At 48.7% G+C, this 17,011-nt stretch overlaps 1 protein-coding gene across 6 annotated transcripts in view; it reads left to right on the forward strand.

Moving 5' to 3' along the window:
• Positions 1–17,011, forward strand: part of DNAH10 (dynein axonemal heavy chain 10) — a 135,404-nt gene that overhangs the window by 77,518 nt on the left and 40,875 nt on the right. For all 6 annotated transcript variants that reach the window (XM_059139680.1, XM_059139679.1, XM_059139678.1 and 3 more), the window contains 11 exons: positions 381–539; positions 1,562–1,697; positions 2,854–2,976; positions 4,620–4,754; positions 5,058–5,274; positions 8,337–8,456; positions 9,560–9,705; positions 12,071–12,223; positions 13,647–13,907; positions 15,483–15,655; positions 16,684–16,777. In XM_059139680.1, coding sequence (XP_058995663.1) covers positions 381–539; positions 1,562–1,697; positions 2,854–2,976; positions 4,620–4,754; positions 5,058–5,274; positions 8,337–8,456; positions 9,560–9,705; positions 12,071–12,223; positions 13,647–13,907; positions 15,483–15,655; positions 16,684–16,777 — 1,717 coding nt within the window. The remainder of the gene's footprint in view (positions 1–380; positions 540–1,561; positions 1,698–2,853; positions 2,977–4,619; positions 4,755–5,057; positions 5,275–8,336; positions 8,457–9,559; positions 9,706–12,070; positions 12,224–13,646; positions 13,908–15,482; positions 15,656–16,683; positions 16,778–17,011) is intronic.

The following is a 17,011-nucleotide window of genomic DNA, read 5'->3' on the forward strand; positions in this document are numbered from 1 at the left end:
TATGAAACAGTCACATAAATTGCCATAGGCACGAATATGCCACTTAGCTTCTCTATGCCTCCAAAAGACCAAGCTGTGTTTTCAGTTCAGACCTCACTTTTGTTGGGGCCACATTTTCGGTGAAACATGGTTCCCTTGATTTAATATAAGCCATTAACAGTCAGTGGGAAGCCCAGGGCAGAGTTTGGGTGGAGTGTGTTTTGTTTTGTTTTAATTCGATTAGCCAACATATAGTACAACATTAGTTTCAGATGTGTGGACTGCATTTTAAATTCTGGATTGGATCCAAAACATCAAATCCCCATCTAGGTGCCACAGACCATTTTTCCTAATGCGTTCAGGCCACCTAGACCACAGCTGAAGCCTCTCCTTTGATTTAGGCTTGGGCTGGTGACCAAGTTGTACATCCTGAATCCCAAAGCCATGAGTGTCATAGAGCTTTATGGCATCCTGGACCCCACTACCCGAGACTGGACCGACGGGGTGCTGTCAAACATCTTCAGGGAGATCAATAGGCCAACGGATAAGAAGGAGCGCAAGTGAGTACCTTTGTGAGTAGGAGAGAGTCTGCGTTAGCTCATGTTAATTATCTCAATGTTGTGGATAAAAAAAGACAATGTACAGCGTTGTAGGTTCAAGCATGGATGTCCACAGACTTAGAGCCAGATGTCGAGGGCTCTGTTCACAAATTGCCTGGTGGGATCTTAGTTCTCTATGTGTTCCCTCTGTCTCCTCGACTGGGAGGATGCTCTCCCCTCTGTAAGGGTACCTGTCATTGGAGAAGGGCCTACCTGCATGATCCAAGATGCTGTCATCTTGAGATCCTTAATTACATCAGCAAAGGCCACCCCTCCCCCACAAATCAGGTCCCATAACTAGTTCTGAGGGACCTATCTTTTGGGGGCCACCATTCAACCCATTGCTCATGGGTATAAGAAATACTTTTCTTTTCCCTTAAACTTACCATGAGAAAAGTCGATGTCCAAACCAGTGGTAGCTAGCCATTGATATTCAGTCTCAGTTTTAATGAAAGAATGGTATCATCTGTCTCCGTGAACAGCTGCTACTGCGCTACCGCAGACCATTCTACGCGGGAATGTAGGTCTGTGCTGTCGGCTCTCCAGGCTGCAAGAGAAGCAAGACATCCAGACTTTTGTGTGATGTTTCTTTATCCTTAAATGTTGCTGACTCAGTTTTTATAAGAGATTATTTACTGGAGGGGGAGAGAGAGAGCATGAGTGGAGGGGCAGAAGGAGAGAATCTCCAAGCATATTCCCCACTGATAGCTGAGTGTGAAGTGGGACCTGAGCTCAGGACCCACAAGACCATGACCTGAGCAGAAACCAAGAGTTGGATGCTCAACCAAACAAGCCACGCAGGGACTCGAACTCAGTTTTTATGTTGGCTCTTTTTTCCCCCCATTTGATTTTATGGGTCAAACCTTGGGACCAAGTTGGGTGCTCTGTCACAGGTCATGGTGTCAAAACCCTGGGAAAAAAAAAACATCAGCATGAATGGGGAGTTTCCATGTGAAAGCTTGTCTTGCTTTTCTTTGCTGCAGGTATATTTTATTTGATGGTGATGTGGATGCTCTGTGGGTGGAAAACATGAATTCTGTGATGGATGACAACAAGCTGTTGACCTTGGCCAATGGTGAGCGCATTCGGCTTCAAGCACACTGTGCTCTGCTCTTTGAGGCAAGTTGTGATGAAAACAAATTTTTGATATGTTTTTCTTTTAGTTAAAAGTCTAGTTGTTCATTAAATTGGTAATAAATATAGGTGACTAAAGAAAACCCACACAGCGCAGAAGAGTCTTTATGATGAGTACAACTCTGTACTCTCCCTACTCCTCTTATCCCTCTTTATTGAACCCCAGAGGTAACTAGTTTTCACTTTTGTGTTATTTCATCTGGTCATTATCCAAGTGTCTGTAAATAACACACTTCACATGCTCTTCCTTCCTTTATTAAGTTAACAGAGTATCTGTGCTATGACTGCTATGAAAGTGAGAGTTCATCTCTCATACCACTAGCTCACTCCCCTCCTCGGAATACTACATCGCTAAATCTATTGAATCAGTAAACAGTATTTGCATTATTATGAATATGGAAATATTTACTGTAGTGCCATATAGTGTACTGTTATTATGTTCTCTCTTTTAGAGCCTTTTATTTTTTTGGCGTGGAGTTTGTAGTTGCCTTGTTTTTTCTCTCACACTATTTGCCTTTAACTTTTCATTTGTTTTTCTCAAACTTTGGATCCTATCTTTTGAACCTTTGAAGCAGTGGCCCTGAAACGTGCTTTCACTTTGGCTTACTGTCAATGCTGATTTTAACTTGGCCTGTCAAATTTGCTGATGCCTGGGTATTTGTGCATATTGTTCTTATTGGTTGACTGAACTGTGTCTTTTCATAGAGAAGTGTGTTAATATTGCTGGTTTAGATGCATGCATATTGAATTTTATACTACGCAATCTCAACTATGTTTTTAAAAAATGAAGAAAAATGAGTGAGAGGTGAACACTCCAAAACAATGTTTGTTGCTTGGTGTTGGGATTTTGGATAACTTATTTTCTTCTCTATAGTTTTCTATTTTTGTCAGGTAGTCGAAAGTGTATTAATTTTCACATTAATTTATAGTAAAAGAAAACTTAAAAAGGCGCTACATCAGAATGTATAATCTTCCCAAGATAAACTTCAGGGTTCAATTAGAAGCCTCGTGAAAGCTATGTTAATCTTGGTATGACTGGGTTTTACGCAGCTGATAAAACTTTGCACAAAGCAAAGGCTTTTAAATATGCAGTCTGGTTGTTTATAGCTGCAAACGTGACTGATTTTCTTTATTTCTCCAGGTTGGAGATTTACAGTATGCCTCTCCTGCAACTGTGTCTCGATGTGGAATGGTTTATGTGGATCCTAAAAACTTGAAATATCAACCATTCTGGAAAAAATGGGTTAATGAAATACAAAACAAGGTGGAAATTCTTTCTAAAATGAACTTAAAAGTTTTTAGTACTATTGACTAGTAGGATAAACATAATCCAGAGGGATGTTAGTTGTGAAAGCCATGACCTTGACCTTGATCTTAAGCACTTAATGTTATCAATAAATTGGATATAAACATGGAAGGTACACCCTAACCAGATAATTCCATAGCTAGTGGGATAGGTAATGATTTTGATAGTCTAGATCAGGGGTTGACAATTTTTTCTGTAAACGGGTAGAGAGTAAATATTTTAAGGTCTGTGGGCCATATGGTTTCTTTTCCAGCTACTCAACAATGCCATTGTGGCATGAAAGCAGCTGCCATATGTGAATGGGCATATCTATGTACCAATAAAACTTTATTTACAGAAAGAGGTGGCAGGCCAGATTTGGCTTGTGGGTTGTAGTTGGAAATCCTGGTCCAGCGAGGTCCACCTATTGAGAGACTTATCTCTAGAAGGGCCCAGCTTTTGCTTACTTGGGTGAACGCAGTGTGTGAAGGACCTAGCTTGTCAGGTAATAAAGTTCTGATAGTTTTAGTTTTAGTTCACCTCAAATCCTGTCATGTGTCACGTGGCTGCTAAAATGTGTATTGTTGTAACAAAAGCCTTCGTTAGATAGTGCAGAGTGGACACCTGGGGGGCTCAGTCGGTTAAGCATCTGTCTTGGTCTCAGGTCATGATCCCGAGGTCCTGGGATCAAGGCCCACATTGTGCTCCCTGTGCCACAGGGAGTCAGACTTTACCTCTGTCTCTCCTCCTGCTTGTGTTCTTGCTTTTTCTCTCTCTCAAATAAATAAAATCTTAAAAAAAAAAAATTCAGGGCACCTGGGTGGCTCAGTTGGTTAAGCAACTACCTTCAGCTCAGGTCCTGGGATGGAGTCCCGCATTGGGTTCTCTGCTCAGCGGGAAGTCTGCTTCTCCCTCTGACTTGTCTCCCCTCATGCTCTTCCTCTCTCTCTCAAATAAATAAATAAAATCTTTGGGGGGGGAGGAAATGGTTCAGAGACAGGTGTGACAGTCATGTGAAGGTTGTGAGGCCCACACACATGTGACCTTTTGACCACACCCAGGACACTTACCATATTTTCAAAGTGACGCAAGGCGTATCATTAGGACGGCCATTAGGCTGATGGCGAATTGGAAGCCAGGGCATAATTATCCCAGAGAAGAGAAGACCAGGGAGATCATGACAGGACCATGGGAGGTACTGTTGTAAGGGAGAGAGGGCTGTCTAAGGGCCCATGCAGTCTCTGGCCATCCTTCATGCCTTGATTGGGTGAGGGGCCTTCCACTGCTCCACACTCTTTGCAAGATGACTGTGGCCATGTAACTTGAACTTGAAGATAATCAGCCCCATTTCTTTCCAATGGGATCCACTATCTTCCCTCCCTCCCCATGGTGGGCTAGCCTCTACAGCAGTGAAATGAAATGCTCCATTTCATTTCATTGCGCCTTAGAGGACGGGCCCCTCTACAGATAGAAGGCGCGATTACCAGGGTTCACTCACCTGCCAAATTTATTGTTCATCAGAAGACCTTTCCCCCGCCTCTTTTGCCAAGATAAGCATTCCACTAGCGTCCATTTAAATAAAGGAACCCTTGAAGATGCATTGGAATTCTACCCTTTTCCAGGTAGAGCTCGGTCATTTAGAGAGTCTCTTTGAGAAGTACGTGCCTTATCTCATCGATGTGATAATGGAAGGGGTAGTGGATGGAAGACAGGGAGAGAAGCTGAAGACCATAATCCCTCAGACAGACCTCAATATGGTAAGAAACAGTCTCTGTTAGCAAGGAGGGATTCTTCCCTAAAGGTGAACCCAGAGTCCAAGGGAGGGAGAGATGCCAGAGGGGCAATCTGTCATGTTGCAGGTTGCTGACAAGGAAGACCCGGCACTTCCTTCTGGGACCCTGTGCAAGACAAGATGCCTGGGTCCACCTGGTTGAACCAATATGGTGGGTCATATGTTCCCATCACTCTGGCACCTGGGATCCCAGGATTAAGGAGCAGCACTGACCCTGGAGTGGGGGAGTGGTGTGTATGGGCTGATTGTGGATTTTCCTGTGTACTAGGTAACGCAGTTAGCCAGGATGCTGGACACCTTACTCGAAGGAGAGATAGAGGACCCTGACCTCCTGGAGTGCTACTTCTTAGAGGCCCTGTACTGTTCTCTGGGAGCGTCTCTGCTCGAGGATGGAAGGCTTAAATTCGACGAATGTGTCAAACGCCTTGCTTCTTTGCCTTCTGTGGATAAGGAAGGGGAATGGGCCAATCCTGGGGAACTGCCAAGTAAGAACCAAGTGCAACCTGTTTTCCTGCTCAGAATGCTTTGGGGGAGGTAGGAAGTGACCTCACTTTTCCACGTGTTGGCCTGTGTGGATTTTGCAGCTCGTTTGCTTCTGTAGACAAACCTGCGATGGTCAGAGCCCCTGGGGGACCCTCTAAAGTTTGATGTGTGAGCTACCATAGCCAGAGCCCCAGTGGCTTTTCTTGTTGAGTTTGAATGACTTCGCCCCGCGCCCCCCCACCCCCCGCCACCCACCGCGAGGTTAGGCACTTGCTTCCTTTCCTCTGTTTAAATTTTTAAAACTTTCACACTTTGCAGGACTTTGAGTTTCTTCTCCTTTGGACTTACCTATTATTATTATTTTTTAACTCACCTTTCTAAATCGGCACAGCTTAACTCAACTGCTGTCTTCCTGAGTATTTGCACAGAAGGAGATCAAGTGCAGATCTGTGGGTGATTCTTAAGGGTTTAAGTTTGTGTGTGGAAAAAAAACGTGCATGCTCCAAGAACTGTTATCTGGTGAAAACATGACTTTCTCAAGAACTATACATAACACTAGGGCCCATCTTTGTCTATTTCTTCATGATATTGGAATATGACTCAGCCCGTAGACATCCTTCTAAGTTGTCATCTATCCTCATCACCTGGGCTGTTCTTTTGAAAACGTAAAGTGAAATGGCCTTGGGTCTTTTTCATGGGGAGCACTGAGCAGATCAGAGATGTTTTTCAAGTCCTGCTCTGGGGTGCGGGGGCAGTTTGCTGGTACTTTCTCCGCTCGGCAAGCCTCCTATGGGTGAGTGCTTCCCAACTGTGCACACCATGCTGGCTTTATGTCCTGTGGTCAGCGACCCCCTCGCTCAGGGCCCCTTGTGGGCTCTTATTTTGGGAACCTAGTGGCCACGTGGACGTTTCGCTTCCAGAAGCCTTTTGCACTCCACCCCGGCAACGGGCTCCCTGACCTCCCACTAGCTGTTAATATCAGCCTCCATGACTTGGGCCATACCTGCTGGCCCGGGCCTCATGGGGACTGCCACCGGCCTCTCTTCTGGTCCCCTCTGCAGCCCAGCCCTGTGCTCCCTGCTTTCCTCTCCCCTTCCTTTGCTGTTGGCTTATCACTCACCCTCTCTTGGCCCAACCCCTGGTCCCCTTGCCCTGTTGTCCTTTCTTAAATCTCTGTGAGGAGCCCCGAGTCTGTCTTCTGTCCCCCTCCAGGGCTGAGTCACACTGAGAAAACCACAGCTTCAGATGGCTGCCTTGTAGCTGGAGCGTCGACCTTGAACTCTCCCGTCCACAGTGGCAGTGTCCCTGTCTTCTCCCCAGACCTTCACCTGATCCCCGCCCGTTGCTCTGCTGAAGATGGTTCTTCTCTCTTCCACTGGAAAAACAGAAGGCATCAGATAGGGTTTTCCTGCCCCCAGACTTGTTCCGGCCCGCTCCTCGGCTCCCTGCTTGGGCAGGAGGCAGCCCGGGCCACAGAAGATGCCCTGTTCTTTGGGTCCTGCCCGCCCGCCGCTCAGGGGCCCCCTTCCTTGCTGGGGTCCTCTCGCACTGCCTTCCCCATCTCTCCCCTGCTGACCCTATCCTGCTCTCAGGTGACACCTTCCTAATCCCGTCTCCTTCTAGAGATGCTCCCCGCCTCTTTACTCTGAAGGCCATGTGTCCTTGAAAGGCTGGACCACCACCTAGCCCCACAGCCGGAAGGTGCCTCCAGTGAGCTCGTCCCTTGTCTTCTCCACCAGAGCCCATGCGGCTTCTTGACGTCACTGTCCTGACCTTGCCCCCAGCGTTGGGGGGCGGCAGACCACGCCCCGCTCTCTTGAAATGTTCTCCCCCTGCCTTGCTGGCCACTTCAGCCCCGTGTCTTTCCTCCGCCCCTTCCTCACATAGGGCTTCAGTCCTCCAGCCTCCTTTTGGGCTTCATGTCCTCGAGGAGCGCTGGCCGTGGGCCCACAGCTTCTGACTGCCTGTCTCTTTCCCTTCTGCACCGTCTCCTGTATCCCTAGCTGGGTTCTACTGAAATCTGTCTGTCTGTCTGTCTGTCTATCGTCATCATCATCCTCTATCAATCACCTGTCTGTCTGCCTTGCACACTGGTGACCTGGACACTCTGTCTCCCCCAACCTGTCATTTCTGCCATGCCCCCACCCCCGCCACGTCTCGCGAGCTGCTCCTGTCACCTCTACCCCGGGCGAGGCAGGAGCCTCATGAGCAGGTCTCCCCATCTCTCCTGACCTCTTCCAGATCTGTTTTCCTCTACAGCCGTGCTGGTCATTGCACATGCAGATCTGACTCCGTCTCCCCTTGGAGGTTAATGTCAGTGGCTCCCCAGCACCTACAGGATGGACAACCAGTGCCCGAAGTGGTCAGTCGGGTTCTTCACACAACAGTCCTACAGCCCTTGTAGCTGGACCTAGTGCGCCCCCTCGGTGCACTATGCACTCCCTCCTTTCTGTTCCTACAGCCGCCCGCCACGCTCCCTTCTCCCTGTGACAGAGCCTCCCGGCGGCCCCCAGGGCTCTTAGCTCAGGACTGCCCACTTTTCGGGTCTCAGATTGGATGGCATTTCCTTTGGGAAACCTTCCTCTCAGGGCTGGCTGCAACGGTCGGCATTGCTGGGGCCTGCGGGGGAGGGGCAGTCTGTCCGGGACGAGGTGCACGAGGGAGCTTTCCCTAGAGCCAAGTTTGCAGAGCACCCTTGTGATTGGTGTTCAGGCACCAACGGGCGTGTGCTTCTCAGACCTCTCCCCTGCCCCACCCTGGTTAGATGCCCTTATGGGGTTCCCTGTGGCACCCGGGCTGGCCTGTAGCAGAACGTAGCACCACCCGCCTTCCTGGCCCACTAACACCTGTCAGCTTAGGGACCAGACCTGTCCGCCTCTCCCTCGTGTTCCGGGAGAAGGGACACAGCGCCTCTGTCCAGTGGACGGGAGTGTTCGTTGGGCGTCCTTGGCTAAGTTGCCGTCTAGGGAACAAGGAGTGTTAGTTCATCTCAAGCATGTGCCAGAGCTGGTTTCGCAGTCCCAGGTCCGAGACCGAAGTGATATCAGGCCATTGTTGACTGCAGGTCACCTCCCAACCTTGTATGACTTTCACTTTGATGCCACGCGGAAGAAATGGATTCCGTGGAGCCAATTAGTTCCTGACTATGTTCACAGCCCGGAGAGGAGATTCATCGACATCCTGGGTAAGCGAGAAGCAGACCCTGTTCTTGGGCTAACAGCATCAGTTCTCGTTCCGTGAGGCAGTGGAACAGATCCGGTGGCTTCCGTGGCCTTCCTGAGGCCCACCCGGTGTGTAGGTTCCGAGAAGCCGCAAAGAACGCGCCACGGGCTGGGCCAAGCAGGGGTCGGTTTCCGTTCCATTTCCATGTGGCTGGCCCCGGGCACCCGCAGACGACCGTGACACTCAGCTGTCCCTGGGCAGGCGGGCTGGCGGGAGGATGGGCAGCTCCGGGCCGGCCGGCTGGCCACGGGAAGGAGTGGAGGACGAGAAAAGGAGGAACGAACAAGGCAGCGTCGTGTGGAAGGTGCTGTCCCGCGGGGCTGCGTACTCTGGACGTTTCTGTCTCCGGCTGTGTTTTGAACGCGGCCCTCTGGCTGTTTAGATACCAGTGGCCGAGAGAGCGAGACATATCCATTTCCTTAGGAAGCAGGCAGACCCTGTAGGACTGAGCTGGACCTGGTCCGTGGTTTCATTCTCTCTTTGGAGGAAGTCGTTGGTCAGGAAGCCAGACTCTGCCAAGAGGGGACTGACCTAAGCCACGGAGAAACCGAGTTTTTTTTTTTTTTTTTTTTAAAGATTTTATTTATTTGACAGATCACAAACAGGCAGAGAGGCAGGCAGAGAGAGAGAGAGAAGGAAGCAGGCTCCCTGCTGAGCAGAGAGCCGGACACGGGGCTCGATCCCAGGACCCTGAGGTCACGACCCGAACTGAAGGCAGACGCTTAACTCACTGAGCCACCCAGGCGCCCCGAAACCGAGTTTTTAATAGCCTGACTATAAAGCAGAACTGGATATTTTTTAAAAATGGGGGGCGCCTCATGGGCGGGTGTCCAGCTCACCAAACCAGACCCTTAAAGTGGGTGGATTTCATGGTATGTGACTCAGATCTCCGTCAAGCTATTAAGAGTAACGGTTGGGGTAAGGAGATTGCACCCACCAGTTTTCAAGGTCACGTCTTGGGTTCGCTGGTGGTTCTTACGGGAGGTTTGGGACTCCGGGGAGCTCTGTGCTGCCTGCTCGCCCCCCATGTTCCCCGGATGCTCCCACGCCTCCCGTGTTCCTTAGTTCACACAGTGGATACAACGCGCACTACGTGGACCCTGGAGCAGATGGTCAAGATCAAGCAGCCTGTTCTTTTGGTGGGTGAATCCGGCACCTCCAAGACGGCCACGACCCAGAACTTCCTCAAAAATCTGAATGAAGAGATCAACGTAAGTCACTGTTTGTTCTCTCTCCGTGACCTACGGCTGTGTGACAGAGGACGCCGGCGCGAGCCTTATACTCTCATCTCACCGTTTCTGCGGGTCGGGAATCTGGGAGGGGCTCTTCGGGGTGGCTCGGGCTCCGGCTCCCTGCTGAGCTCACTGGGCAGCAGCTGGCTGGGGCTGTAAGTCACCCGAAGGCCTGACGGGGGCTGGAGGACCCTCTTCCAAGATGGTAGGCCTCGGTTTCCCCACCACGTGGACCTCTCCATGGGCTTCTGGGTGATCTCTGGGCATGGTCACTGGCTTCTGCCAGAGCCGGTGTCTGAGCTGGACAGCAAACCAGATGCTGCACCGCCTTTGATGACCTAGGAAATCACCCACCTTCACGTCTGCCCCCTTCTGTGGGTCCCACGGAGACCCCCATGAATCACCTGGTAGAGCGTGGGGGCCCTTACCCAGGTGAACACCACGAGGAGAGGATGAGCGGGGTCACGTAGAGGGTGGCCGTCGCATTGCTCTGCCCCGTTTTGTGGGTTTGGCCTTCCTCCAGCCCCGTGTTCAACATGGGAAGGTCTGACGTGTGTCGGTCACTGAGCTGGTGGGTGTCACGGGGGCACACCGTGGCCAGCTTGCAGTCAGCTCGTTAGGGACCCATGGTCTGTGCAGGAGGCAGACTCGAGAATGGACCCATGACCCAGGACAGTGCAGAACATGCCAGGGCACCAGACATTAGGAAGGGGCGGGGGCATCCGTTCTCTTTTCTGTACTCAGAATTGCCCTACATAGGCCTCTGGCTCATCATTTCCACTGTCCTGGCTTCAGTCTTTAGGGTTTTAATACTTGAGGAAAGGCTCTATCTCCTCCAAGAAGCTGCCTGTGGGTTTCAGGATACCCCGTTCATATGCACTTGCCCCACATCCACTCAGGGACTCAGTGCTAGGTTTTTGTTCATATCCAGTCATCATTTCAGTTTCCAATTCCTTTCTTGGCCTTCTGGAACCTCCAAGGGGAGCAAAGTTTCCCATAACTTTCCTCCCTGTTCCTCTTACTTTGGCTTATTCCTGCGAAACCAGGAGCCTCCCTGGGGCAGGGAGTGGCCAGCTGGGCTTCTGCAATGGGCATCATGGGAGCCGTATGGGCCGGACTGGGCCAGCCTGCCCGTGAGCGCTCGAGCCCACTCACCCACCGGCGCACAAAAACTGGGTTTATTTAGCTCTCAGAATGTCATTGTGGAGGGCACAGACAGGAGGTTTCCAGCCAGAGGGAACTGCCTGCTTGGGGCGTCAGATCAACAACGGTAACATTAACACCCCCGTCATGACACCCTTTCCCTGCAACTCAGCAGCCAATGCTTCTCGGCCCAGCAGGCACATCTGAGCACACCTGCTACATCGGGAGGCACGTTCACCTTTGACATGTTCATGTCCTGTGCACCTGCACCTGTGGGCCCTTTGGAGGGCAGTGTGGTCTGCGGCAGTGGTGCTTAAAGGGTGGTTCCTCGGGCAGGAGTATTGCCTGAAAACTTGCTTACACTGTCTTAGACCTATGGGATCGGGAACTGAGGATGGGGGCCTTGGAGGTGTGTGGCACAAAGCTGTCCAGGTGTCTCGGGGGCATGATTAGGTTTGAGAACCGCTAACCAATGAACTCTCACTCACTGCTCTAAGAAGCACAGTGAGAGGTCCTGGGCACTTCCCGTGCGTGAGGCTGTGCTGTCCACACAGGGACCTAGGAGTCTCCCTCCCCTTTCTTTCAGGTGTTGGTGTCAAAGATGCTCTCCTGGACCTTTTCACTTAGGTGCAGCAGACACGATAGTCACTTATGGTTGACATCCATCCATCCATCCATCCATCCACACATCCATCCATCTATCAGTTCCTTCGATCCATCCATCCCTCCACATACCTGTCCACACATCCTTCCATCCATTCGTTTCATCCATCCACACATCCATCCATTCACCCCACACATCCATCCATCTAACCTTGTCATATCGTAAACACCTTTGCAGATTTCGTCTCCTGTGATTAAATCACCCTATGAAGTAGTCCAAGCAGATGTTGTTAAACTCGTCTTACAGATGAGAGAAACGAGGCTCTAAAAGGTTAAGCCTCTTTTTGGAGGTTTCCTAGCCAGAACTGGGCAGAACAAAGACCCCCTACCCTCTCCGCATTGTGCCCAAGTCCCACAAGCAGCAACTCACTATCACCTGCCAAAGGGAAAGAATGGAGGACAGACAGACACACGTTGGGTTATAAAAAAAGTTCAGATACCAGTGGATTTGCAAAATTGATAGTAGCTCACCGTCTAGCATTTCCTGCTGGTACGGTGAAGAAACGACCACTTCTGGAATGATCCTTCTCTGTTGCAGATTGTGTTAATGGTCAGCTTCTCTTCCCGCACCACATCGATGGATATCCAGAGAAATTTGGAAGCAAATGTGGAAAAACGAACCAAAGACACGTATGGCCCACCCATGGGAAAACGACTCCTGGTGTTCATGGACGATATGAATATGCCAAAGGTAGCGTTAGGTTGGGGAGCAGGGAGCGGTGGCCAAGACTGTGTGCTTAAGTTTGTGTTGTTGTGTATGGGTATGGAGTCTATGAGTGTGAGAACACGTCTTCGTTCTACAGCTCCCCTGCAGGGTGCCGGTTCTGGGGAGACAGCTTAGGGGACAATGTTGCTGGAATGTTCTTCTTACTCAGAGGGACTTGTCCCTACTGAGGCCTTCTTTGCTTTCTTGAAGGAGTAAAGCAGGCAGCAGGCAGCCTCCAAACTCTTTACACCGTATGTTTGAGTAAGTGATTTCCCAATGAGCTTAGATGATAATATTGTTCTCAGTCCCATATACTTGGGAAGCATAGGGCAGACACTTCCCAAGGACTTCTCTGGATTTACCAAGGAAGGGAAACATTGGCATGCATGAGGAGTGTGTATCTGGGGCCAGAGCCTGAGAGGTGTAAAGTTTTCTTAGTACTGAAATTTAGTTCATGTAATTCCTGCAGAACCATGTTTTTTCCTCTGAAAATCTATCTTCCACATAGGCTATGTGCAGAGCCAGTATTCATCCATCCATCCATCCATCCATCCATCCATCCATCTATCCACGCACACACACTTATGCATCAATTTGTGCATCTGTTCATCCATCCATGCACACACCCACACACCCTACCCCTTATTGATCGATCGATCGATCCATCCATCCATCCATCTGTACGTCAGTTCCTTCCATCCCTCCATCCATCCATTCTTTCCATCCATCCATTCGTTCGTCCGTCCATCCATCTGTTCCTTCCATCCATCCATCCATCCATTAATCCATCTATCCATTCATCTATCCATTCCTTCCATCCATCATCCATCCATACATCCGTCACACATCCATCCACCCCACACATCCATCCATCCATCCATTTATCCGTCCATTCCTTCCATCCCTCCATCCATCCCTCTGTTCATCCATCCATCTACCCATCTGTTCCTTCCAACCCTCCCTCCCTCCATCCATCCATCTGTCCATCTGTTCCTTCCATCCATCCACATCTGTCCACACATCCAACCACCCACACATCCATCCATCTGTCCATCCTTCCGTCCATTCCTTCCACTCCTCCATCCATCCATCCATCCAACCATACATCCATCTCTTTATCCATTCATCTATCCACACCCTCATCCATCTGTGCATCTGTTCATCCATCTGTGCACGCACCCACACCCCCTTTTATCCATCCATGCATCCATCCAATTAACATATGTTTCTTGAGTACCTCTTACGGGTCCAGTACTATGCAGTGATGAACGAAACATAAGCAGTCCCTGCTCTCATGGAGCTTATGAGAGATTTAAAAAAAATTACAAATTAGATGACCAGCAAAGGCATCCCTGAGTTCCACTTCATGATACTACCACTATCTCTTTTCTTTAAAAACTCAATCAAGGTGGATGAATATGGCACACAGCAGCCAATCGCCTTGCTGAAACTGCTGTTGGAAAGAGGCTTCTTATATGACCGTGGGAAGGAACTGAACTGTAAAAGCATTCGGGACCTTGGCTTTATCGCTGCGATGGGAGAAGCTGGAGGAGGCCGCAATGAAGTTGATCCGAGATTTATTTCGCTGTTCAGTGTCTTCAATGTACCATTTCCTTCAGAGGAGTCTTTGCATTTAATTTATTCCTCCATTCTGAAAGGGCATACTTCGGTAACTTGCTTTTAATTTGCCATCTACACTGGAGTGCCTTGTGTTGAGGAGAAGTGTATGCACGGTTGACTTAGGCATTAGGCACAGCAGGCACAAGGCCCAGGGGCCTTTTTTGGGGGTGGTGGTGGTGCATGAAATGTTTTGATTTATTTCAAAACCAGAAGAAAAAAATGAATATAGTCTAGCCTGGATTATATTCATCTTTATACCAGTGCATTCATAAAAGATAAAGGCATGTATTTTCGTGGAGGAAGAGGCCCAGAGGGCAAGAGTGTCTTGGGCCCACAGAAGTCATGATGAGGCCCTGAGTTACATGTTTCACATGGAATTGCAGCAGGGACTCAACTAGGGAACCAGGCCCTGGTGTCAGACCCCATTCTGCTCCCTGGGCAAGTTCCTTGAGCTCTCCTAGACCTGGTTCTCATCTGGAACAGGAATGATGATGGTATCCATATTACTGGGTTTCCGGGAAAGTGTAAGGAAAAAATGCATATGAAATGTGTGGTACAATGTCTAACACATACTCATTAGACACTAGTTACCGCTCTCATGATGATGATTTAACTTGGCCGCCTCCCCTGCAAAATGGAACCCATTCATTTAAATGACGATCTTCTGATCCTGGTGTTTCCGTCCTATAGTGAAGTTTGTGCACACAGAATCTTCAGGAGGCAGGAAACGTAAAGGCGTGAAATGGTGAGGTATGATCAGTAGGAACTGTGGACCCCTGGCATGTTCATGCCCTACCTTAAGCTATTCACTTTCACGATTCTGAGTTCTACGCTAGTCAAATCAAATGCAAACTGAGTGCTGGTTTGGGTTTTGGTTTCACATCATGTCAACTTCTCAGTGAATATGAAAATATAGGGGGGAGAGAAAGCAAATCAGATGATAAGTTTCTTTGACCTTTTAATTTTCTTTTCTCTCTCTCTCTTTTTTTAAGAGAGAGAGCATGAGAGAAGAATGAGTTGGGGTGGGAGGGGCAAAGCGAGGAGAGAGAGAATCTTAAGCAGGCTCCATGCTCAGTGCAGAGCCTGATGTAGGGCTCAGTTTCACAACCCTGAGATCATGACCTGAGCCAAGGATCAAGAGTCAGACGCTCAGCCAACTGGGCCACACAGGCACCCTTATTTATCTCCTCTTAAAAAATTATGTAAAATTCACATGGTGCAAGATTAGTTATTTTCACCATTTTGGAGGACACAGTTTATTCGCGTTGAGTACGTTCACAATGTTGTACAACCATCACCACTTCCTAATTCCAGAATATTTTTGTCACCCCAAAGCAGTCATGCCATCCCATCCTTCAGCCCCCAGCAATCGCTAATCTGCATTCTGTGCTCTGTGGATTTCCCTCTTCTAGACATTTCATATAGATGGAATCATATGCTACGTGGTCTTCGGTGACTGGCTTCTTCCATTAACCTCACGTTTTCAAGGTTCTTCATGTGGTGGCGTGTGTGTCGGTACATTCCTCCTTGATATGGCCAGATAATACGCCGCTGTATGGATAGACCATGTGGCTTGTCCATTCATCCATTGATAGACTCTTCGGGGGGCCTTTTCATTTTTCAGGTGTTCCATGAAAGCATCAGGGCTGTGAGCGACAAGCTGACTTTCTGCACATTGGCGCTTTCCAAAGCCATTGTCCAGGACCTGCCTCCCACCCCATCCAAGTTCCATTACATCTTTAATCTTCGGGATCTCTCGCGAGTTTTTAACGGTCTTGTCCTCACGAATCCAGAGCGGTGAGTTTCTTTTGTCTCACTAACATGTGGCCCATTGGTACGATGATGCTTTTTCTTACTCTTTTAAGACAGAGGACTTGTCCATGAACTTGATGAATCAATGTATGACTTATTCACCCAATGTCTTTTTGGTTATGTTAAATGGAGAGTTAAATATGTGGTTAAGGCCTGAAGACTTCCAAGCCCTTGACCTAAAGACAGGTGGAACCAAGAAAGGCAGAGGAGTGGACCGTGAACAGGTGGATTTAGCCCCTTGGTGGGATTGCTCTACTGATCATTCGTTCCTCGTTCTAAAGTTGCATTTTGCTCAGGAATGAATTGTTGGCGGTTGCTGATTGGTGCCATCATGTGTGTCTTTGGGAGAAGTAAGCACAGAGGATAGAAAGGGTTTAAGTCTGAGTACAGAAATTTTCTTGTTAAGGCTAGACTTACATGTTTATGTTAATGTATACTTTTGCGCATTTGCAAGCATAGTCCTAATTTTGTGGATTCCCATTAAGTCCACAAAATTTGGAAAAGGGAGTTGAGGGCTTTCCATGAGCCCAAACTTATTCTCAGGTACCCTTGAAGGGTTTGGAATGATAGTTCAGGAGAAGACAGCTCCAGGTATGTAGGGGGAAGTGAAGGCTCTTTGTCAGAAACCAGAGAAAGTTCGGGAACTGAGGCCAGATGGAGCTGGTTCTTAAAAAAAAAAAAAAAAAGAAGCTGCCAGTGGCCTTGATGCTGATTTTAAACTCATGCATTCCAGCAAGTAGGAGCATATCAGGTACCTGTTTTATGTCACTTGTCATTTACAGCTAATGTTCTTTTTCTTCCCGACTGGAGGATAAATTGTAGATGGTGATTTTATGGTCTTTACACTTAATTTGTTCACTTCCATTAAATTTCATTAATGGGAGACCGGGGAGGAAAAGGACTATAGAAATGTCCTTTTCTGCGACCCGTGTATCCCTCTGGAAATAGTAGCATTTAATGCCTTTCTCTTTCTAGACGACTTCGTGACTGACTTTGCCCCTCCTGTCACATAGGTTCCAGACAGTGACTCAGATGGTGAGAGTTTGGAGAAACGAGTGTCTGAGGGTCTTCCACGATCGGTTAATCAATGAAACAGACAAACAGCTGGTCAGTACCTCAAAATACATCAGTTAATTCAAAACCCTAACCACAAAATTCTTCTCTAGGTGAAATGAACAGTATAGGAAACTTCCTCTCCGGCCAGTTTTTTTTTTTTTTTAAGATTTTATTTATTTATTTGACAGAGAGAAATCACAAGTAGACGGAGAAGCAGGCAGAGAGAGAGAGAGAGGGAAGCAGGCTCCCTGTCAAGCAGAGAGCCCGATGCGGGACTCGATCCCA

Source organism: Mustela lutreola, chromosome 11, assembly GCF_030435805.1.
Source record: "Mustela lutreola isolate mMusLut2 chromosome 11, mMusLut2.pri, whole genome shotgun sequence".
Taxonomy (NCBI): Eukaryota; Metazoa; Chordata; class Mammalia; order Carnivora; family Mustelidae; genus Mustela; species Mustela lutreola.